At 41.5% G+C, this 25,248-nt stretch overlaps 1 protein-coding gene across 1 annotated transcript in view; it reads left to right on the top strand.

Moving 5' to 3' along the window:
* The window catches only part of LOC138784155 (collagen alpha-1(XXI) chain-like), an 88,754-nt gene that overhangs the window by 15,356 nt on the left and 48,150 nt on the right, over window positions 1-25,248 (top strand). The window contains exons 4-11 of the mRNA XM_069959668.1: window positions 458-683; window positions 927-1,100; window positions 2,217-2,294; window positions 2,411-2,422; window positions 2,594-2,674; window positions 5,103-5,156; window positions 5,795-5,839; window positions 23,659-23,712. Of these exons, the coding sequence (XP_069815769.1) occupies window positions 458-683; window positions 927-1,100; window positions 2,217-2,294; window positions 2,411-2,422; window positions 2,594-2,674; window positions 5,103-5,156; window positions 5,795-5,839; window positions 23,659-23,712 (724 nt within the window). The remainder of the gene's footprint in view (window positions 1-457; window positions 684-926; window positions 1,101-2,216; window positions 2,295-2,410; window positions 2,423-2,593; window positions 2,675-5,102; window positions 5,157-5,794; window positions 5,840-23,658; window positions 23,713-25,248) is intronic.

Raw genomic sequence — 25,248 nt, 5'->3', positions numbered from 1 at the left:
ACTGACTGGCTGCACAGACTGGTTGCAGCCTTGGTTTATCTGATCCTTTGCTACTGGGTGGCAAAAACATATGGAGGACTCCCCACTCCAGGGCAACTAGATTATTAACAAGAAACAGTCCAGAACTGACCAAAGGGTCAGTCCTTGGTGGAAAAAGAGAGCTATAATGAGAACCATTTTGATCTGTGCTCTGAGGCCCCAGCTATATGCCTATGTATGTATGTATGTATGTATATATGTATGTATGTATGTCACCAAATGTATTTACTTGAACTCTGTATTTGTTGGCAAAATTACTGTCCAACCTGGAACTATAAGTAACTATAGAGGTAACTATACAAGTAAAGGGGTCACTATTCAAACATCACCAATTCTGTATTTATAGATAGATGTGTATGAATAAAGCATATTTCTTTGAGTGCAATTTAGCCCTTACATATGTGTGTTTGTTTTACAGAGATATATTTCCAGAAGGCCTCCCTCCATCCTATGTCTTTGTGGCAACAATACGTTTAAAGGCTCCTGAGACACAGGAAGTTGTTGACCTGTGGAGAATATTGTCCAAAGCCGGTGTGGTCCAGGCAGCTGTGACTCTAGATGGCAGAGACACTTCAGTGATCTTTACGGTCACACAGATAAATGAAAATAATCAAGTAATAAAGTTTAAAGGTTCAAAACTAAAGGTAAAAGCAGATAATGCTATATAATCAGGAAAAGCATTTACATCAATGTTCACACATATACTAACAGAAATGTCAATGTTCAAGCCAGTTATCATAGCGTGAATATTGATGGAGTTGTTAATCTGATTCAACTGATGATTTTGCAGCAAGGAAAATTCCAGGCAGATAGAACCTGACTTGTTTGTTACCTAATGGGCAAGTACCACAAGCTAATTATTTTTTTTTTATTATATTCATGTTTAGGAGTTATTTGATGAACGGTGGCACCAGCTGAAGATACTAGTGCAAAGTAAAAGTGCAGTCTTGTTTCTAGATGATTCTTTCATTGAAAAAAAAGTTCTGGAAGAAATTGGACCAATTTTTATCAATGGCAAAACCCAGGTTGTGAAGAAAGAGAAGTCAGATGAAACAGTTACTGTAAGTAGCAGACAATGCTAAACGCAGTGTAGTAATGGTTTTACTTAACCCTCTCAAGATCAGGTTTACTTTTGCATTTTTCATTTTTATGTGGGCTTGTTTTTTGTGGGGACCAATTGTATTTTCTCTTGGCTCCTTTCATTTTAACATAAAATGTATGGCAAAAATTATTTATGGGGGCGAAATTGAACAGCAATTTAGCAAATTTTGGGGGATTCATTTTTATGCCAACTTACTAAAACTCACATGTTATTTCTACTCTGTGGGTCAGTGCAATTACAATGACAACCAATTTATATAGCCTTTTTTTATATATTACTACTACTTAAAAATTGATTTTTTTTCATTAATATGCCTAAAATCTTAAAGGGGAACTCCAGGTAAAGGGTTAAAAAAATGAAACTTCTGCAGAAGCATAACAGATTACTTACCCGTCTATCCCAGTTTTGAAAGTACCAAAAATCCATTTGTTGGGGGGGGGGGGGGGGTGTTTTGCTCTGTTTTGTGTTTCTGTTCTTCCTGGTTTGGCATTTCCCAGAATGCAATGCTCATGTTTCCTCATGTTATCCTCACAGCCCCCACCCATTACAATCAGTAAAATTAGTGCTGCACCTGCTTCTGGCCGGTTAGAGATGGTGAATCAGTCAGGGGATTGGGTTATCCAGCCGAGCCTCCTGTAAGATCACGCCCTGCCCCTGTCTGCATCATCAGCAAACACACACAATGTGAGACAGAGGCATGTAAGATTTGTATCCTAGGGGGGGATAGCAGAAGGAGCAGGAGACAATGTGAATTGGCACAGGGGCCATTTTTTTCACTTACTGTATTTCTATCAGCTACCAGTGTGGCAGAACTGTACAGATACAGTATTATAATTACATTGTATAGACACATCTATATAACTTTTTATGTACTTTTAATAGAAAACAAGTTTTTCTTATCCGGAGTTTCCCTTTAAAAATGCTAATGTGTAGTAGTGTAACAAAACAGAGAACTAAAAACATGAATTCAAAGCCAAAAGGAAATAAAAGGATTTATAGTCAATATAATTGATACAATAGGAAACTTTATTTTCAGACTGAAATTAATAATGGCTAAATTCTGCTGTACATTTAGATGGAGGTACAGAAATTAAGATTGTACTGTGATCCAGAGCAAAGTGAAAGAGAGACAGCCTGCGAAATTTACTCTGTGGTGAGTGCTAGAACTTCTTTATATTGGAGTTGTAATGTCGGTTCAGGAGAATGTCTAATTTTACTTTTTTAAGGTTTATATATTAACTTTGTTTTCTTTGTTTTTTTTCCAACCAGAATGATCCTAGGGTAAGTATAGCATCACCTTTTTAGAAATGTACACAATTTACATATAAAGCTGAAAACACTATGCCATATTTTAGTATTTTAATGTAAAATTAAATACTGTATATACTATTTCATACACCCACGCATATACTGTATATGGATATGAGTTACTTATTTTTTACTTTGCCATAGTGTCCACTTGAGAGGGTACCTACAGCTGCTTGTCAGTGCCCAGAAGGTCAGCCTGGGACACCAGGAATTCCAGGACCTGAGGTGCATATTTTGTATTGTTGATGTGTTCCTATAAAAATGTATACATTTTTTTTATTTAACTTTTTATTTATTGTACAGTTCTTAAAATGGCTACATGTTATAAATAGAAGAACAGTGTGTTAGCCATGGTGACATATTCAGATATAATACAATAAAATTCTCATTTTCAGTGGCTTTATGGGTGGGTGGGTGGGTGGCTGTTATTTGACACCTTAGGTGAAAGTAAAGTTGCACTATGAGGCTATGTTCACACGGCATGAGAGACCGGCCATTCCGTGACCCCCGGTCTCTGCCTGGATCATCGCGGCCGGTACTTGAGTACCGGCCGGATGATCTGTACTGCCGCAGAGCTCTGATGAGGGCGCAACAGCACGTCCCCACATCAGAGCTTCCCCCTGCACACTATGAAGCAAGCGGCCGGAGAAAACTGACATGTCAGTTATTTGCGGCCCCGTACGGGATCCCGGCCGGAGCGCATGTGATGTATATACGCTCCGGCCGGGATCCCATTGAAAGTAAGGCCATCAGCAACAACGGCCATACTTTTACGTAGTGTGAACATAGCCTAAAGGTCTTCTTTACCTTTCAATCCATAGATTTTGAAGCTGTAAAGCTGGCTTTAATATCAAATTATTTATAAAGATATAGACACCTCAAGGCTATACTGATAGAAATACTGACCAAAATACAATTTGTGAACATAACCTTAAAATGTAATAAAATACTCTGTTCCCCTCTTTTGCTGCATGATCAAAAACGTGCATGCTATTGACCCCTTGCAAAGCGATGGCATGCCGTCCATAGAGACAGCATGTGACTGCAGCAGTCTTTTATTGGTTTCAGCACTCCTGTGGTATTTAATCACTATTGTATAAGGCATTACAGGGTTAACAAGAGGAATGAATACTTTATATTAAAAATGCATTATTGTCGGTAACTACTGTATGTATGAACAAACAGACTACAATATTTAAGATATACAGTGGTGCCTTGGATTACGAGCATAATTTGTTCTGGGACCGTGCTTGTAATCCAAATCCACTTTAATACCAAAGCAAGTTTTCCCATAAGAAATCATTTAATGCAGACAATTGGTTCCACACCCCAAAAATAATTTTTATTTTATTTTGAATTGTATGTAAAACAAATATTTAGAAAGAGCTGAATATGTTATATTATAAGTTACTTTGCAGTATAGAAATCAGCATGTGGAGTATAATGTACAGTAAGTGCATAAACCTGAAAAAAAAATCAGAAGTTTTTAGATATCAGGAAGTGAGAATCACAGAGCTGTGCAGGAGGACAGTGACAGAAACTTTTCTATACAGTAGTGTAAGTGCAGGCACATAATAGCAGGAATGTAGAGGATGGGGAACACAAGGGCTGACAGAGACTGTAGGGAGTATGAAGGAATGAGAAGGACATATGTGGGCACATACATGCAGCACTGTCTGTCCGGGGAAAGAGGGGTTACAGCTATGGAGAGATTACCTCCACAGTCCTGTCCCCTGATGCAAGCCCCAGCCTGAAGTGGATCTGCTATGATTTCGAAGGTGAGGGAGACTTCCTGGGTCAGAGTACAGGGCTGTAGACCCCGCTATGCAGGCTATGCCCCTCTCCCACCCAGTACAGGGAGCTCTTAAACCAAAGCAATGCTCTTAAACCAAGTCACAATTTTGAAAAACTGTGACCAGATTATGCAGATTATGTTGATTTGTTGCAGATTTTTCCAGTTAACTTTAACAGGAAAGTTTAAATCTTTAACAAATCCATGACAAATGCAGAGCCAGTGAAGATACCCTAAAATTTAAAACTCACTTTAAAGGAAATCTTTCAGCTGTAATTCACGTTCCGAACTGCTGAATCTTTTAGATAGCTGTTAGGTCAAGGATACACTGGGTGTCTATCATATATCCAGCTGTGTTTCCAGGATGTAGAAAAATGCTTTTATTCTCTGGTACAAATGTCAGAAGAAGATTTCCCAAGCCCCTGAACAGCTGCAAGCTGGAATACCTCCTCTCTCCCTCCCTCCCTGCCTGGTTGACAACTGGAAGCTGGAAGAGTCCAAAGCAGGGTCAGGTTCAGTATGGGAGGGGGAAGAGGGTATACAGCTTGCTGCACTTCAAGAGCTCATAAATGCTTCTTTGACTCTTTGCACTATAGAATAAAAGCATTTTGCTGTGTTCTGGAAGCACTGACAGAGATATATATGTAGTACCATGTGTCTTCTTGCCCTAACAGCTACCTACCAGTGTCAGCAGTTTGGAATGTGAATTGCAGCTGACAGATTATCTTTTACTGCCCATACGAAATGCTTGTATTTTCCTAGGAGAACATACACTACCTTGAAATTACAAAACATATATTTCTGCTGTAACTAAAATTGTATAAATGATTAAATAATTTTGTCGATAATGTGATTTTATAGGGTGACAAAGGACCTGTAGGACAGAGTGGAGTCCCAGGACCTGAAGGAAAAACTGTAAGTAACATCCAGCACTATTATAGCATACAATTTATGCCACAGAACACTACTTACAAAGATATATAATGGGATATATGGGACGGTTAAAGTAATTATTGCTGCAGGGATATTCAATGCATTTTAAAATAGGAAGTGATGTGCAATTTATTGCTGCAAATACGAATCCTGCAGTTTATAGTAACACATCAGATACAAAATACTGTACTAGTAATTTCCCAAGAAAAAGTACTGATTACTTGTGTTTTCAGGGTTTACCGGGACCTAAAGGAACACCTGGACCTCCGGGAGAAAGGGTACTTATCTCTCTTATATCTGTATATGAATAATTAAGAGACCTTGCTATATATGTTGTTGAAAGGTAGAACTTGAAGCTCCTATAAGAAACAGTACTAGAGCCCCCTGCCACTATGTACCATTTAAAAACTGATGCCCTCTGATATTTTAGAGGGTCCTTACCATTTTTATTGCGCTGAATAAGGCTAACCTCTTTATGCTTTGAACATTTAAAAACTTTTTTTGCAGAACTTAAAATATTTCTCATTACATAATGAAATGTAGGAAATGCATAGTATAGCACCAATTTGAGTGATTTTGTAATTTAAAATGTTTTTGTATTTTCTTTGGTCTTTTCCAAGGGTCCACCTGGGATAAAAGGTGAACCTGGTCCACCTGGAGTTCAGGTAAGGTGTACTGTAGTCATTTTATTATACAGACTGACAGGATTTGCTTGACTGCACCAAACATTGCACTGACCCTTGGTAATGAAATTTTCATGTGCATACCTTAAACAATAGCGGATTCAAAATCTACTGATTCCACTATATATAAAGTCTAGCAGGCCAAATTCTATTTCACTACGTCTTCAAAGTCTAAGGCTATGTTCACAACGTGAACATTCATTAATAGAGATGAGCGAAACGGGTTCGGGTTCGAGTCGATCCGAACCCGAACGTTCGGTATTTGATTAGCTGGGGCTGCTGAACTTGGATAAAGCTCTAAAGTTGTCTGGAAAACATGGATACAGCCAATGACTATATTCATGATTTCCACATAGCCTTAGGGCTTTATCCAAGTTCAGCAGCCATCGCTAATTAAATGCCAAAAGTTCGGGTTCGACTCGAGCATGCTCGAGGTTCACTCATCTCTATTCATTAAACAACGTCTGTAGTTGCAGGTTTGCAACCTTAGCCGTTATTTAATGAATTGGCTGTTCCCATTAATTACTTAGGAATCCCTGACGGAGTGTATACACATAGTATACATGTCAGTTTTGTGTGGCCACTTTACATGGAATTGCAGACAATGTAAAGTGCGCCCGCATTCCAATTCAAAAGAATTGAACTTCATACAGCCGACAATGCTGTGGTTGGACACAGCATTGCCTCCAGCTATATGGCTTCAGTTCCAGTATTTTCAGAGGCTGAAGTTGCATTGGAACTTGCCCGTTTAAAGTTGAATAAGGCAATGTGTCCAGGCAGTGTCCACCCCAGGGTTCTTAAAGAACTCGTATCTGTGATTGCTGCCCCCCTGACAGATCTGTATAACCAATCCCTGCTAACAGGAGATGTCCCTGATGATTGGAGAAAGGCCAATGTTATACCAATCCACAAGAAGGGGAGTAGAGAAGAGCCCAGTAACTACAGGCCAGTGAGCTTAACATCTGTAGTAGTAAAAAGGATGGAAACTCTTCTAAAAAAGAAGATAATGGATCACCTAAGAATCAACAATTTGATGGATCCAAACCATCATGGCTTTAATGAGGGCCGATCATGTAAGACTAATCTTATTGGGTTTTTTTTGATTATGTCACAAAAGTGTTGGATGAAGGTGGTGCTGTGGATATCACCTATCTGGACTTCAGCAAAGCTTTTGATACAGTTCCCAATAAAGAGCTGATAGGGAAGTTGGAGAAAATTGGACTTGATCCTGGATAGTTCATTGGATTTGTGGTTGGCTGAAGGAGAGATATCAGAGGGTTGTTGTTAATGGTGTATATTCCGAGCAGAGACTGGTTACAAGTGGTGTGCCACAAGGTTCTGTTCTGGGTCCTATTCTTTTTAATATGTTTGTAAGTGACATAGGAGAAGGTTTAGTAGGTAAAGTTTGTCTGTTTGCTGACAACACAAAAGTGTTCAATAGGGTTGATATTCCTGGAGGTGTCAGTAATATGGAAAATGATTTAGTTTTATTTAGCTAAATAAGTGGTCCAAACGTTGGAAACTGAAGTTTAATGTTTCCAAATGTAAAATAATGCACTTAGAGAGTAGGAATCCTCTATCCGAGTATCACATTGGCAGTACTCTGTTGGAAAAGACTTCAGAAGAGAAGGATTTAGGGGTAGTGATTTCTGACAGACTTAAAATGAGTCACCAGTGGAACCAGGCAGTGGGGAAAGCAAATCGTATGCTGGGCTGTAAAGCTAGAGGTATAAATAGTAGGAAGAGGGAGATTGTGATCCCGCTGTATAGAGCTCTGGTGAGGCCACATCTGGAATACTGCGTCCAGTTCTGGAGACCTCAGCTAAAAAAGGACATTGATAAAATAGAACGGGTCCAAAGACATTGGAGGGTGTGAGGCATAAATCATATCAGGAAAGACTTAAGGATTTGAATTTGTATAGTCTGGAGGAAAGAAGGGAAAGGGGGGACATGACTGAAACCTTTAAGTATGTTAAATGACTAAATAAAGTTCAGGAGGGAAGTCTTTTTAGTAAAAAACTGAACTCAAGAACAAGAGGACAGAGTGAGAGGTTATCTGGGGAAAGATCAGAAGCAACGTGAGAAAATATTATTTTACTGAAAGAGTAGTAGATACTTGGAACAAACTTCCAGCAGATGTGGTTTGTAAATCTACAATAACAGAATTTAAACATGCCTGGGATAAACATATGTCTATCCTAAGATAATAAGAAAGGAAATTCTATAAGAAACGACTAGATGGACCCAGTGGTTTTCTTCTGCCGACAATCTTTTATGTCTCTATGTTTCTACCGGGCATGATGAACTTCACTGACACCAGCCGTTCTGTGTCACCGCTGGTGTCTTACGTAGTGTGAACCCGGCCTAAATCTGTGTTTTCATATTTGCGTTTTTGATAGTTTATTTGTCGCAATGCCACTATTTGTTGAAAACGCAGTGTGTGAACATGTAATACAAAGTTATTAATAAATAATTATCTTTCATTTTTATAGGGACCACCTGGAATGCATGGTGTGCCAGGCCCAATGGGACCTAAGGTAACAAAAATATTAGAATTATAATTTACAGAGGAACTTTGTTTTTCTGTTTCAAAAATCTTAAGAATGTATTACAAGAATATTCTAGAAAATTATTTTCTACCCGAGTTCAGGGTGCAGTTTAATAGAAAAGAAAATTCATTTAATTTCATATCAGACATTTCATTTCTGTGTCTCAAGCAATTTCCACTTTCCAGAGTTGAGTAAAATTACAATAAAGTCTTCCGAACCTTCAGCCGCTCCTAAACACTGCCTGAAAAGATAAATACAGCCTGTATCCATCTTTTCAAGGCAGAATCCGTCTTCTGGGTTTTACTGATTTTACTGTAAGTTTGCTCATCTCTGATTATTGCCATTGAATATTTTCAAAACAAATGTTTGTTTTAGCTTTTTTGTGATGGTTAACATTAGGGTTGTTGAATTTCAATGTAATGCAATGAATTACAGTTAAAACTTTTTCTTTAACCCACTGCCTCTGCCACCTGATCAGACCACAGGGAGGTAAGTATACGACCTGTCCCAGTCACACAAACCGATCTGCGAGAGTCCCGTTCAGACAGCCTGTCATTGAGGACATTGAGGACCCAGCTGCTGAAAGCCTCCAGTCCTCATGGTCTATAAAGTAATGGCAATGTCATGATGTGGGAACTCTCCACTTTTCATGATGCTCTTGGAGCATCATTTTGCAAAACTGAATAAAATCCTATAGTATTCTAAGACAACTATCCCCCTATACAATACCATATACTGGTAGATATAAGCTCTACACCAGGGGTGGGGAACCTCCGGCCCGCGGGCTGCATCCCGCCCCTGGGATTTCCAGATGAGGCCCGCAGCTCTCCTGTGATGTGCGCTGCTCTGGTGGGGCAGGAGCCGGCATACATAGCATTCTCCTGTGTCTGTGACAGGTGCCAGACACAGGAGGATGCTGTCTGTGACGGCTTCTTCCCCACCAGAGCGGTGCACATCTTCTGTCTCCTGTGGGCCGGGCGCGATGACGTCATTTCGTCGCTCGCCACCTGCAGGAGAAGACGGGCACAGACTAGGAGACAGAGTCTTACTGATTGGCCGGACGTGCAGTCTGGGTGACATCATGCTCCGGCGCCACGCAGGGGAGGAGAGGAGCTGAGCACTGCAGGAGAAAGGGCGGCCAGGGGCGCTCCGGCAGAGAGCTGCACTGCACATCTAACTACAAATAGAAGTTAGATGTTTTCAGGGCCGGAGTGAGACTGAGATTCAGCCCTGGCATTTAAAATTATACAGGCCCACTTGCTGGTTTGCACAAAAGGTTGCAAATGTATGCCCTGCTCATCTGGGGGAAGGAGGGGGGGGGGGTGTCAGTCTGCTCAATTCATTCATTTTACTGTGTTTCTATGCTGTGGTTAGGAAAAAACAATCCATGCTTGGTGCACTTCTCTTCTAACTACTGTTTCCCTAAATATATACTATATATACAAGAATCACACCATCATATGCACAATGAGACACACTGCATATACACATACATGTCAATGTGTATCAGCTCACCAGAAATAGCAGTCCTCATATGCTCGGACCTGCACCTGGATGATGTGCGCCTTTTTGTAATACAGAAGAAACATACAGTATACACACACATCCATATGCACACTGACACACAAACACACACTGCATTTAAACATCTATATGGACACAGTCACACACTACATACACACAGATATACATATATATCCATATGCACACAGACTGCACATACAAATACATACGCACAGTTATGTGTGCACACACACTGCATATAGACAGACATCCATATGCACATCAACATAGCCTCATATTGCGTATACAGACTCACACATCCATATGCACATCAACATAGCCTCATATTGCGTATACAGACACACACACATCCATATGCACACATATACACACATACATACATATGTACACTGCACATACAAATACATATCCATATGTACACAGACACACATACATACATACACATCCAAATGTACACATACACACACTGCATACACACATACATACATACATATCCATATGTACACACACATTGCACATACAAATACATACATACATACACACAGTTATATGCGCACACACACACATACACACCAACATAGCCACACATTGCATATACAGACATACACACACTACATACACAGACATACATACACATCCATATGCAGACTTACACACACACACACACACACACACACACTGCATATACAGATATACATACATATCTATGTGCACACATGATACATACACACACACACACACACACACACTGGATTTACACAGACATACAAGTAAATGTGCACACTTACACACAGACTTCATTTAAACATACATACATACACTTACTGAATCAGCAGTCTTCTGAAGCAGCAGGACAGCAGCTCATGACCTATGATCCAGTAGAGGATGGGGGCACAGTATAGGAGAGGATGGGGCCCAGTATAGGAGAGGATGGGGCACAGTATAGGAGAGGATGGGGCACAGTATAGGAGAGGACTGCAACTCACATCTGCAGCGGCTCCCACTCCCTTCCTTCTCCCGACCAGACTGCAGGACACAGGGAAGCAGCCCAGGGATAATTACTGTACACTCACTGCAGGAGCTGACTGTGGTAAGGTGTGCAGGGAGGAAACAACGGAGAGTGTAGTTTAGAGGCCCCAACAGCGCCCCCTGTATTATGGAGGACCATTACCTGCATCTGTACCACACAGCCCAGTACAGAGAAAAGTGCAGACAGGATGCTAAGCAGATTAGGGAGGCAGAGGAGTCCGGCCCAGGCAGAGAGAAGCCCCTCTGGCATCTGCATCTGCTGCTGGGATGTGCTGTGTTTCTGCCAGAGCCCGGGGGGAAGAGAGTGGGGGGCGCTCTGGCAGAAACACAGCACATCTATTTGTAGTTAAATGTGCAGTGCAGCTCTCTGTCTGCTGAAGCGCCCCCTAGCTGGCCGGGAGTGAGGCGCCCTGTGCAAGCGCACAGGTCGCACACCCCAAAGGCCGGCCCTTGATGGGTGAGCAGATCTAGCACTCACCCGTCCTGATGGCCCCTCCTTCAGCCCTGCACCCGGGGCAGTTGCCCCCCCTGCCCCACCCCTCTCCCTACGCTCCCTGAAGAAGGTATAATTAGATGCCTATAACTAATGATACAGACAGACTGATACAGAGAAAACCCAGATTGCATCTTCTCTGCATGCCTCAATACCCTTCAATAGAGGGAATCCCTAGAATGCAAAAATGATAAAAAATAAAATGTACTACAATATGTACAGATTAAGGCTATGTTCACACAATGTATATTTTCGTAAATTCACGGCAGATGTTATGACAATATACGTTGCATTACTGTCTATGGGACTCCAGCCAGAGCGTATACACAAAGTATTCGCTCCAGCCGGGATCCCTGGCGGCACTGCAAACAACTGACATGTCAGTTTTCTGCGGCTGCTATTCATTGAATAGCGGCTGCAGAAAACCATGTCAGTGCACACTGTGGAGCGAGCAGATCCGAACGCTCGCTCCATAGTGTGCAGTTGAATGTTCTGATGCGGGCGCGCATGGATGCGCACGCATCAGAACCCTGCGGCCCGAAAGATCATCCGGCCGGTACTGCAGTAACGGCCGGGATGATCTTTTCAGAGACCGGTCATTCCGTGACCTGGTCGGGTCACGGAACAGCCAGTCTCTTACGCTATGTAAAAGCGTTGTGTAAATGTGTCATGATCTCACATTGTATCACAAAAAAACTATTTTTAATACACATTAGGGACAAATGGGTCAAAGCGGTCAGCCTGGAAGTCCTGGAATTCTAGGAAAGAAGGTACAAATTGGAGAATATCATTATCATTGTTCTTTTTATTATTGTATTTTTATTATTATTGTATTGATTAAAGATGAGTCTGATCATTCGGCATTTGAATACCGGTGGCTGAAGAATTTGGATGCAGCTCTAGGTGGTCCAGGAAAACATAGATACAGCCTATGGTTGCATCCAGCTTCTTCAGCCACCGGTATTCAGATACCGAACGATCGGACTTGAGCATGCTCAAGCTGCGCTCATCTCATTTCTACAATGCTGTTAATTTTTTTGGCATGCTGTGGAAAATAGGTATCCGCTGTTATCTTCTGGTTCAGTAAATACTTTTTTTTTGCATGTTTAATATCTTATTTAGCTTAGTTGAAAACTATTAGCCACATTATAATTATACCAACTATATGCTTTTTATGTGGTTTATTGTGCATTATGTATAACTCTTACTACAGTATCTATGACTACAATTCCAAGCAAATTTATTTGGTCATATTTTTAAAAAATTTTCTCTCAGGGAAATAAAGGGGAAAGGGGAACACCAGGTCCCGCAGGACAGCAGGGACCACAAGTATGTACTATTTTTTATCCTATTAGAAATCCTATAGAAATACTTCGTCTGCAATATATGGTGATTTAATTAACATTTAACAATAAATTTCCTTCATGAGTGGGTATGTTCAAACAGGACTGAAGTGCTGCAGACGAAAAAAATTGTTCTGCAAAGTTTCAAATCAAAAACTCTAGTTTTTACCCGCTTTAATCAAGAGTTTTTGCAATCAATAATTTTCAGGAAGTAATGGAAAAACATTTAATAGATTTGCATAATAATATGTGTCATAGGTTTGATAACCCTGCCTTGACAAACCGCATCCCCTCAAAGAACTGTGCGGTAATACCAACATTATTATTAGACAAGCAGACAAAGGAAGAGTCTTTAACCTGAACAGGGTTCTCTATCAGTTACCTAACATGGAGATGCTATTTGGATCCAGTTCTTATCATTGGTTAGATAATAACCCTATTGATTATATATAAAAAAAAATCTCTTTCCAATCTTGTTGGCCATGGTGATCAATTAGAAAAATTAAAAAAATATACATGATCCCGCAACATCCAAAAATACCAATTTCCAACTAAACATTCCAACCTCCTATGCATCCAATTGTTTTCGGAGTTGGGTACATTAAAAATCTATGAGCGTGGGTAGACTCATTGTTGCAACCTCTTATTAAAAATATTTTAGGCTATGTCAGAGATTCCTCATCACAATTGAAGGAATTTTTAATCCTGGCAGTTGAATACCTGTTAACACATAATGTTTTCACCATTGACAGTTCTTATTTTACGCAGATTACAGGGGCGAGTATGGGAGAGGAATTATGCCTTCTTAGGCCATTTTTTCTATGGCTTTTTGGGAAAACAGGTATCTGTTTATGGCTCCAAAATTAACTCTTGGTTACAATCTTGTCTGGTATGGCCGCTATATGGACGACCTGTTCATTATCTGGTCAGCCATTTCTGCCTTTTGCAGTTATCTTAAAAAGGTTGTCTACTTTACAGTAAAATTGTTTTGTGTGTAGTGTAATTATTTTTTCACAATGCCAATGTGTATTCACATTACTTACTGACAGCAGCCCCCTGTGTACCTCAGAGCTAAAATCAGACTCCCCTCCTCCAGGCTGTACTGCCCTGCTCTGTGGTGAGGCTGTCCATAAGATGGCTGACATGGAGATGCATATGACCCTGCCCCACCCCCAGTCCTCCATAGGTATATACAGGCTTAGTGGTGGACACTGGGGGCGGGGCATGGTTACATGCTCCTCCATGTCAGCCATCTTATAGACAGAATCACCACACAGCAGGAAGGAGGGGAGTCTGATATTAGCTCTATGTGGTACACAGGGAGCAGCTGTCAGTATATACAGTGAGTACACTTACTAATACTGTACACTGAACAATTTTACTATAACATGGCCAACCCCTTTAAGGATAATCCTTTGAACTTGAGGTTTATGCTTCATTTGGAATAGACTGAAATATCGTACTTATTTTACTACACATTAAATTAAAGCCATGAGAGAATTGACGAGAGACCAGAGGAATTGTTGAAACAATAGACTTTGGCAACACAATAAAAATAAAATGTTTCCTCCAGACTCAAGGAACGTGGTTATAAAAATTGGATGCTTAGTGGAGCTGATAAATATGCAGATTTCTTGGCCACAGGGGCTGCAAACGATCAGCACTCACTTGCTGTGGCTTTACACCGCACAAGAAATTAGGCGCCCGGGCTACACACACTGCTACTGTATTGTTTGTGCAGCTCTGGACAGACAATCATTATGGAGGAAGCAGCAACCTTAAGATACAGCTGGCATCTGGAAGACTGAAGAAGCCAGAGGATGGATCACAAGCATTGAGGTAAGTATACACTGCTTGTGATCTGGAAACTGACAGCATGGATATATACATATCTGTGCTGTTTGTTTCCCTTTATTGTTATCGGCCTCCCAAAACAAAAAATGGCGCACCCACAAACGTGTAATAAATCTAATCGTAAACAATCACATCTTTATTGTCACAAGTATATCAAAAACACAAGGCAAAAATGGACATACATTTAAAAACACTTAAAAACCACATAAGGGTAAACCATCACATGGAAAATGCATGAATATATACATGTCGCTCCCACCGGAGCCCCAACACAATTGTAACTCAAGTCCCTGTGTGTTAAAGTAACCAGCTACATCCGATATACTGTCTCTCAAATATACAGGGAGATGTTTGACCGGTACTGATACATTTTAAAGCAGGTTCTAAACAGACAATAATTAGATGTTTGCCCCGGTCTTCTGCTGATCGCTGTCACTTTTACACAAGCTGATTATTGTATATAGGAGCATTGCTACTGGTGCTCCTGGACGATAAGCGGCCCATGAAAAGGTCCGTCTGAATTTAGTCACTCATGAATATGAACAAAACAATGCTAATTCTTTAGCAATCAAAAATTGGGAATCCACAGCTCCATAAAAATTGTAGACTTTATTTCAGGTACATTAAAAGCTTCACACAGTTAAAAAGGCGCTTTTTTAACTGTGTGAAGCTTTTAATGTACCTGAAATAAAGTCTACAATTTTTATGGAGCTGTGGGTTCCCAATTTTTGATTGCACCTGATACGGAGCACGGTCCGCTCTATTGTTCCACGCGCTCCAAACAGGAAAACTACACAAGGAAAAGTATTGCTTAATAAGGGTGAGCTGAAAACCTTTTCTATACTAATTCTTTAGCAATTGTAATTAGGGATGGTCCGAACCCGAACGCTCAGCATCAGGTTCCTGCTGTCTGCCCGCTCCGTGCAGCGGGTGGATACAGCGGGAGGACCGCTTGGAAAACTGGGATACAGCCTATGGCTATGGTTGTATCCCAGTTTTCCAGGCGGTCCTCCCGCTGGATCCGCCCGCTGCACGGAGCCACCAGGCAGCGGGAATCATTACGGAGAGTTTGGGTTCGTACGAACCCGACCCGAACCAGGTTCGGACCACCCCTAATTGTATTGCCAAAGAAAGTACATCACAACAGGAAGCCATCTAAGACTGTATCACCTAGGCTAGCTTTAGTAATCCCTTATACTATGTAGTTCGTTAACATCAAAAGTTTTTTTTTTATGAGAATTGTTGTCATTCCTAAAACATTTTTTTTTATTTAATTGCAATTTCTTCTACGTTACATATCTGATCACATGCAGATTATGTGCAATAGGTTGGCAGCACTACTGGACCTCTGAAGGTCCGTATCCACAGACCATCAGATATGTGAATACTCATGCGGATAATACATTTATGGCTTCTAAACATTTTTCCAGCTGTCATCATGGCAATCTAGTGGGTTCTTCATGCATGGAAATAGGATATGTTAAAAAAAACTATTAGAATGGAGAATAGAAAAAGACTTATTTTAAGCTATGAAGCTTTTTGGATTTTCACTTTAGGTAAGGCGTATCTAACTGGTTTAAACCATTGATAGGATCTTATGTACCAATATTAGCTGTATACAGTATATGTAGTAAATGTATTGTGCATTGTGAATTTCAGTGTTGTTACGTTGTATGCAATAATGTTTTTATTACGTTTGTATATTTTAACCCTTAGCCGCACCAGGAAGTTATAGTACGTCCTGGCAGGAGGTTACTATCCGCACCAGGACGTACTATAACTTCCCGGCTCCCGGTGCTCACTGTTTACATAAACAGTGACCGGGAGCCGCAACTAAACTGTCAGCTGATAGCTGACAGTTTAGTGTTGCTGCTGCTGGACCCCCTGAAGGGGTCCAGCACAGGCGATCACCGGCATCAGTGGATCGGTAACGATCCACTGATCCCGGTGAAGCAAGCAGTAAACCCCCGGTCCCGGTCTCTTCCGAGTTCCGGGATCCGGGGGAAGCTGCTGCCACACAATCCCTGCCCCCCTGCTGTCCCCCGATCTTCATCCCCGCCTGCTGCCGCCGGCGCTCCTGCTGTACCGGTACTTACCACAGCACAGCGGCGGCGATCCGGCGGCAGCGGCGAACGGGGTGGGGGGGGTGGCGGGGGTCTTTGACTTGCTTCATCCTGGAGGCAGAGAGAGCCCGGCATCAGGGGGGGGAGAGAGAGAGGTCCATGCTGCAGCAGGAGGGGGGTCACGTCAGAGATCGCTCCTTCCCCCTCCTCCTTGCAGCACTGGCTCCCCGGTCCCAGAGCTCAATGAGTTCTGGGACCGGAGAGCCAGTGCTGCAAGGAGGTGGGGGAAGGAGCGATCTCTGACTTGACCCCCCTCCTGCTGCAGCATGGACCTCTCTCTCTCCCCCCCTGATGCCGGGCTCTCTCTGCCTCCAGGATGAAGCAATCCCCCCACCCCCGGATCGCCGCCGCTGTTTCGGTACTCACCGGAGGGTCACAGCAGATGTCTCTCCTTCCCCCTCCTCCTGGCAGCACTGGCTCCCCGTATCCCGGAGCTCAGAGTTCCGGGACCCAGTGCTGCGAGGAGGAGGGGGAAGGAGAGACATCTGCTGTGACCCCCTCCTGCTGCAGCAGCATGTACCAGCGTCTGTGTAATGACGCTGGTACATGCTGCTATATACTGTGAGTGACAGCTCTGTGATCAGAGCTGTCAATCACAGTATCTGATCATGGATGCAGGCTCTGATCCCTCACTTTGTGAGGAGATCAGAGCCTGCATCCATATACTGTAAAACACACACACAAACACACACACATATAATAAAAAATGCCCCCTCCCAGTAATAAGGGAGATCTTAGTGTCTGTCAGTCAGCGTCAGTTAGTAAGCGTCAGTCAGTGTGCATTAGTAAGCGTCAGTCAGCATCTGTTAGTAAGCGTCAGTCAGCGTCCGTTAGTAAGCGTCAGTCAGCGTCCGTTAGTAAGCGTCAGTCAGCATCTGTTAGTAAGCGTCAGTCAGCGTCCGTTAGTAAGCGTCAGTCAGCGTCCGTTAGTAAGCGTCAGTCAGCATCTGTTAGTAAGCGTCAGTCAGCGTCCGTTAGTAAGCGTCAGTCAGCGTCAGTTAGTAAGCGTCAGTGTCCATTAGTAAGCGTCAGTCAGCATCTGTTAGTAAGCGTCAGTCAGCGTCCGTTAGTAAGCGTCAGTCAGCGTCCGTTAGTAAGCGTCAGTCAGCATCTGTTAGTAAGCGTCAGTTAGCGTCCGTTAGTAAGCGTCAGTCAGCGTCCGTTAGTAAGCGTCAGTCAGCATCTATTAGTAAGCGTCAGTCAGCGTCCGTTAGTAAGCGTCAGTCAGCGTCCGTTAGTAAGCATCAGTCAGCGTCCGTTAGTAAGCGTCAGTCAGCATCTGTTAGTAAGCGTCAGTCAGCGTCCGTTAGTAAGCGTCAGTCAGCGTCCGTTAGTAAGCGTCAGTCAGCGTCCGTTAGTAAGAGTGAGTAAGCATCAGTCAGTGTCCATTAGTAAGTGTCAGTAAACGTCTGTGCACACACAGACATAGGTGCTCCTTCTCTTCTGAGCCCTATTGTGCGCCCATACAATACTTTATGTTCACAAATGGGGTATTTCTGTGCTCAGGAGAAATTGCTTTACAAATATCGGGGGGCTTTTACTCCTCCAAGCTTTTGGAAATTTGAAAAATTTGAGATTTTGCCAATGTATAAGTGTGAAAAATGCAATTTTTCATTTTCATGGCCCACTTTTGCAAAAAACTGTGAAAAACCCGTAGGGTCCAAATGCCCACTGTACCCCTTGTTACATTCCTTATGGGGTGTAGTTTTCAAAATGGAGTCACTAGTGGGGGGGTTTCACTGTCTCGGCACTAGGGGGGCTCTGTAACTGTAACATGGTCTCCTACATTTATTCCAACCAAATCCATACTCCAAAATTTAAAGGGTGCTCCTTCTCTTCTGAGCCGTGCTGTGTGCCCACACAACACTTTACATCAACAAATGGGGTATTTATAAAAACTGCAGATTCAGAGGAATAAATATTTTATTGCATTTCACTTTTTTTTAACTGTGCGGTATGAAAGAAATAGAATTGAATTGAAATGTCTACAAAGAAAATGGAAATTTTTACTTTTCACACTTTTTTTGCAGTTATTCCTGTGAAATGCCTAAAGGGTTAAAAACAGTTTTAAATGTCAATTTAAATACTTTAAAGGGTGAAGAGTTCAAAATGGGGTGAATTATGGGGGTTTCTAATATATGGGCCTCTAGAATATGCTCCAAAACTGAACTGGTCCCTAAAGAATTCTGAGTTTAAAATTTTTACAAAAATGTAGAAAATTGCTACTAAACAATCATGGCCTCTAAAATCCTAAAACAGTTCAGGCATGTTCACCAAATGCTGCCAATTTAAAGTAGACAAGTTCTAGATATGAATTAGTCAATAATTTATATGGTATAACTATCTTTCTTATTGGCAGAGACTTTCAAATTTAGAGAAATGCAATTTTTTTCAATTTTTGGAACCACAAGGATCGGTAAAAGCATTCCTGAGTTATTAATATATAAAGTGAAACATGTCATATTTGAAAAATTTGGCCGTGTCATAAACACCAAAACTGGCTGTGTCCCCTAAGGGTTAAATGCTGTCTATTTACAAATAGTGCTGTCCTACACCATAGGGCATGAGGTCAGAGTATTACCTGAAATCTAATGATTGCAGGTAATAGTCTCCTTGGGTGATTTTAAAAAGTGTAAAATAATAAATTATAAAATGTTTTTAATCATATGACATAGCTCCCCACCAATAAATGTTTAAATCACCCCTGTTTCCTTTTTTTATAAATAAAACATATAAAAATAAATAAATACATTATACAGTGGTGCCTTGGATAATGAGCATGATTCGTTCCGGGACCGTGCTTGTAATCCAAATCCACTCTACTAAAAACAAAGCAAATTTTTCCATAAGAAATCATAGAAATGCAGACAATTGGTTCCACACCCCAAAAATAATGATTTATTATTCTGAATAACCTGTAGAACAGATGAAACAAGCATTCAGAAACAGCAGAATATGTGATATTATAAGTTACTGTACAGTAATGGAGAGGATGTGAAACACAAGGGCGGACAGAGACTGCAGGGAGCATGAAGGAATGAGCAGGACAGATGTGGGCACAGTATAGCAGCACTCTCTGTCCGGGGAGAGAGAGAGGTTACAGCTATGGAGAGATTACCTCCACAGTCCTGTTCCCTGATGCAAGCCCCAGCCTGAAGTGGATCTGCTCTGATTTGGAAGGCGAGGGAGACTTCCTGGTCAGAGTACAGGGCTGTAGACCCCGCTATGCAGACCCTGCCCCTCTCCCTCTCCCACCCAGTACAGGGAGCTCTTAAACCAAAGCAATGCTCTTAGACCAAGTCACAATTTTGAAAAACTGAGCTCTTAAACCAAAACGCTCTTAAACCAAATTACTCTTAAACCAAGGTACCACTGTATATCGTAGTTTGGGTAACTGTCCGATCTGTGAAGATATAACATTATTATTCTGGAACAGTGAATAGCGTAAATGAAAAGAGGAAAAAATGGCAGGATTGAAGATTTTTTTGTTACATTATATGGCTATGTTCACACATCGTTTAACTGTGCAACGGACGCCCGTTGCTGCAGCCGATACCTCTGTTTTGGCTGCAGGAACGTTCTTTTTTCACAATTGATTTGAGGGCACCGTCGGGTGTGCCCGCAAAACAATTAGCCATTCACCTCAATGTAATGTACGGCCACTGCTGCACATTACATTGTGTGAACAGCTGATGTTGATAATTGACAGAAACATTATTCTAATGCCCGTTCTAAAGAACGGGCGTTAAAATAATGAAATGTGAACTCAGCGGACGGCATTCCATTGACTTCAATACAATGCCGCCCCTGCAGTAAAGAACGGACGCTGAGGCCATTGCAATCAGCGCCCGTTCTGTACTAATAAAAAATGATGTGTGAACATAGCCTATATCAGAAAAAAAATATATAAAAAGTCCCAGCTACACAAATATGGTACCAATAAAAACTAGAGATCATGGCACAAAAAAAACCAAACAGCCCATAGGTTGAAAAATAGTAAAATGTTAGAAAAGCTACAATATGTAAACATGCATATCATTTTATTAAGATTGACCTATAGAATAAAATTATATAGTCAGTTTTACCATAAAGTGCATGGAATAGGCACAGGACCCCCCCAAAAGTTACAAAATTGCTTTTTTTTTTCAATTGCTCTCCATAAATAATATTTTTGGGGTTACCTTGTGCATTTTATGGTAGATTAAAAGGCACGATCACAAAGTACACATGTTCCTGAAAAAAAAAAGCCCTTACATAGCCCTGTAGATGGAAAAATAAAATCGCTGGATGAAGTAGGACAGCACTATAGTCAGTGATTGGCTGAGTCCGTCTCTGAAGTGGTGACAGGAGTGTTCGGCTGGGGACCTGGAGACGCTATAGGAGGAGCCCAGGGAAGCTTGGTGAGGTACATATAGGCCCTTTATTATTTTCTATAAAAGTGCAATACATGAAAAATTTCAAAGAGTCAGAGTACCCCTTTAAAAAAAAGTGATGCCAACATATAAGCTTAAACACAATACAGAACCATCTAATCAGAGGCCAGGGGCCTTAATCTATAGCCACAATCACACATCCCACAGGCAACAGCCTAGGGAATAAAGCCCACCTATATGGCCTAACTAAAACATAACTTTTATTCGGATATTTAACCCCTAGACGACCCAGGGCGTATAGTTACGCCATGGAAGTCTGTCCCCAGACGACCTAGGGCGTAACTGTACGCCCTGGGTGTTTCTCCCGCTATGAAGCGTGCTCCGGAGCGGAGCGCGCTTCACAGCAGGTGGGGGCCGGCTGCAATCAGCAGCCGGGACCTCACCGGCAATGACACGCTGTAGCGATCGCGCTGCCGCGTGCCATTAACTCCTTAAACGCCGCGGCGTTTAAGTGTAAGTGACAGGGGGAGTCCCCTGTCACTTACCGATCGGGGGTCTCGATCGGTAAAACGGGCCGCCGGAGGTCTCTCACCTGCCTCCGTGCGGTCCGATCGGCGATCTGCTACACTAAGCCTGCACAGGCAGGCTCAATGAGCAGATCGCCGATAACACTGATCAATGCTATGCCTATGGCATAGCATTCATCAGTGTAGAAATCAAACTAATCTATGTACAAGTCCCCCAAAGGGACTTCAAATGTGTAAAAAAAAAAAAGTTATAAACACTATTACACTACCCCAAAACCCCTCCCTCAATAAAAGTTGAAATCACCCCCCTTTCCCATTATATAAATAAAACATATAAAAATAAATAAACAAATAAACATATAATATACTGTAGCGTGCGTAATTGTCCGATCTATGAAAATATAACAAGCGTCATTGCGAACGGTAAACGGCGTACACGAAAAGAGGGGAAAAAGTGCGCGGATTACCGATTTTATGTTACATTATATATAAAAAAAAATTAATAAAAAGTGATCAAAACGTCCGATCTTCACACATATGGTATTAATAAAAACTAGAGATCATGGCGGAAAAAATGACATCCCATACAGCCCCGTAGGTGAAAAAATAAAACCGTTATAAGCATCACAATAGGCCCATTTTATTTATAATTAATTGCCAAAAAAAAGGATTTCATTTAAAAAAAATATATAACATTAGAGAATCTGTGTAACCTGCATATGGTTGTGTTCGGGCTGACCTATAGAATAATAGTATCATGTCGCTGTTACCATATAGTGCATTACGTAGACACAGGAACCCCCCAAACGTTACCATATTGCATTCTTTTTTGCGATTTCACCAATTTATATCTTCATAAATAATATATTTGGAATTCCATCATACATGTTATGGTAAAATGAATGACGCCATTACACAGTACAACTATTCCTGTAACAAATAAGCCATTACATGGCCTTGTAGATAAAAAACTGAAAGTGCTAGAGCTCTTAGAAGGGAAGGAGGGAAAAACGGAAACACTAAGATCAAAATTTGCGCGGTCCACTGGGTCATTTTGGGCCTGGTCCTCAAAGGGTTAAAGCGTAACTGTCATATTTTTTTTTTATTGCAGAAATCAGTAGTATAAGCGATTTTAAGAAACTCTGTAATAGGTTTTATCAGCCAAAAAAGCCTCCTTCTGTACTCAAGAAGCAATCTCCCAGCCTCCCCCCCTGACTTCTTATCTTTGCATTATCAGGCAAACACGTCTTCATTACAGAGAAGCCAGTGAAGACGGGTTCTGCTCTCCCATTCTATCCTTATGGAGGGGGGAGGGGCTGGGGGAGATGAGGGAGCAGGAAGAGGTGACATGAAGGTCAGCTGTTTGTAGACTCTCTGGGCAACTAAAACGCAGGATTCTGGGGTAGGAAAGGTCAGTGCTTATCTAGGAACTTACTGAGAGAAGATTGCAGGGTGTTGTGCTGTGCAGGACTGCTCCGTGCTCAGTCACTCCTAACAGCCCCTCCCCTCTCCATAGCCACATAATGGAGACAGAAATCCTGCTGCTTCTGCAGTGAGGGGGGAGGCTGGGAGATTGCTTTTTCAATCCAGAAGGAAACTCTTTTGGTTTATAAAACCTATTACAGAGTTTCTTAAAATCGCTTGAACTGTTGATATTTAATGTTTAAAACAAAATGGCCCTGAAATGACAGTTTAAAATGATATATGGTAGACTGGTTTAAGTTTAAAAGAACACTCTACTATGCTTGTATATAGTAGCTATGTATATGATTTCAACTTAGCTAATAACTTTTTATCCAGCCTAAAGCAGTCCCGATATTAAAGTCTTATATAATACCTTATGAAAGTAAAAAGCCACAACAAAATAAAACATTTTGTTAAAGTAAACTATATTACATTTCACAAAGGCACAAAATTGTTCTAGGAAATTGTGATAAAAAAATAAATAATCTTTTCTCTGAATTAATGAATTATTTCTGGTTTTAGGGTGAACAAGGATTACCGGGAAAAAATGGTGCACCAGGTCCAGAAGGGTTAAAGGTGAGTTATTTTATGTCATGTGGGATACCACTCCAAACCAGTGATATCCAAATAATAAAATCCGAAATATGAAAGAAACATAAATCTTTAATACATGAAGAATTAACAAGGACATCAGGCAAGTATAAAACACTGAAAGAAAAAAAATCATAATCAAAATTCACACACATGGATCTCTGCATTTTTCACAATCCCTGTGTACACTACATAAGAAAATAGTGCCCACATCATACACAGTAGATTGTATGGGATACTTTAAAGGGGTAGTGCGGCGGTAAAAAATTATTCACAGAATAACACACATTACAAAGTTATACAACTTTGTAATGTATGTTATGTCTGTGAATGGCCCCCTTCCCCGTGTCCCACCACCCCCACCCGTGTACCCGGAAGTGTAGTGCATTATACATACCTGATCCGTGCCAACACGCGTCCACCATCTTGTGCCAAACGTCATCTTCGGCCGGTCGGCCCAAACACCTTCGATCTTCCCGAGTGCCGGCCGTGTCATCAGCTGCTCAGCCGCGATTGGCTGAGCATAACTGTGCTCGGGCAATCGCGGCTCAGCGGCTGATGACGCGGCCGCGTCGAAGATGACGTTTGGCACAAGATGGCGGACGCGTGTCGGCACGGATCAGGTATGTATAATGCACTACACTTCTGGGTACACGGGTGGGGGTGGTGGGACACGGGGAAGGGGGCCATTCACAGACATAACATACATTACAAAGTTGTATAACTTTGTAATGTGTGTTATTCTGTGAATAATATTTTACCGCCGCACTACCCCTTTAATACAATCTTTAATAAAGCCCCGCCCCAATTTTCCTGGTCAGATTTACTAAGAGGCACAAGCAGTGCTTGCTCAAAAATCTACACTTGCTTCGGAGCAGGTGTTCATTTTTGCATGGTCTACACCTGTTTCCATGATAAATTATTCATGAGAGAAGCCTACGCCTCCTACCCGCCTAGCTGTACTGTACTCGACTCCCTCCGCTAGCCCCATAGAAAATGAATAGAACTGGGGGTCATATGCCGATCCTCAACTTTAAAGAATGAAAGTATTTAATGATGGAGTAAATATAACATAACATCGATCATAACTAATCCCAGAAACTTATATTCTATCCATAATTGCAGCGCTTACTTAGAAAAAGTAGTTAAGTATGCAATCAATAGTAATTAAACTTAAACGTAACATCAACCATATAACAGACAAACTCGAAGTATGGTACTATTATCCCTATGTCACATATTGTACCAATACAATATGGATCCTACTGGAAATAATGAATGGTGAAAAAAGAATAGCAAGAAATAATTCAATTATATCTATATACATACTGAAAAGTTCTGCAGAAGCCAGGGAAGTACTTGTAGTTTATTATTTTCAATCACCTCTTCCCTGGGCATATAGTAAAAAGAAAGTCTCATGCCCTGACAACCCATTAAATTCCACATAATGCACCAGTTTAGACCTATTTTTCCTAATGACACAACCCCTCTGAGGGTCCTGTTTTATCAAATCTGACCTGT

The sequence above is a fragment of the Dendropsophus ebraccatus genome, chromosome 2 (assembly GCF_027789765.1).
Source record: "Dendropsophus ebraccatus isolate aDenEbr1 chromosome 2, aDenEbr1.pat, whole genome shotgun sequence".
NCBI lineage: Eukaryota > Metazoa > Chordata > Amphibia > Anura > Hylidae > Dendropsophus > Dendropsophus ebraccatus.
Note: the sequence above shows the minus strand (reverse complement) of the source record. Positions and strands in the feature narration are given on the sequence as shown.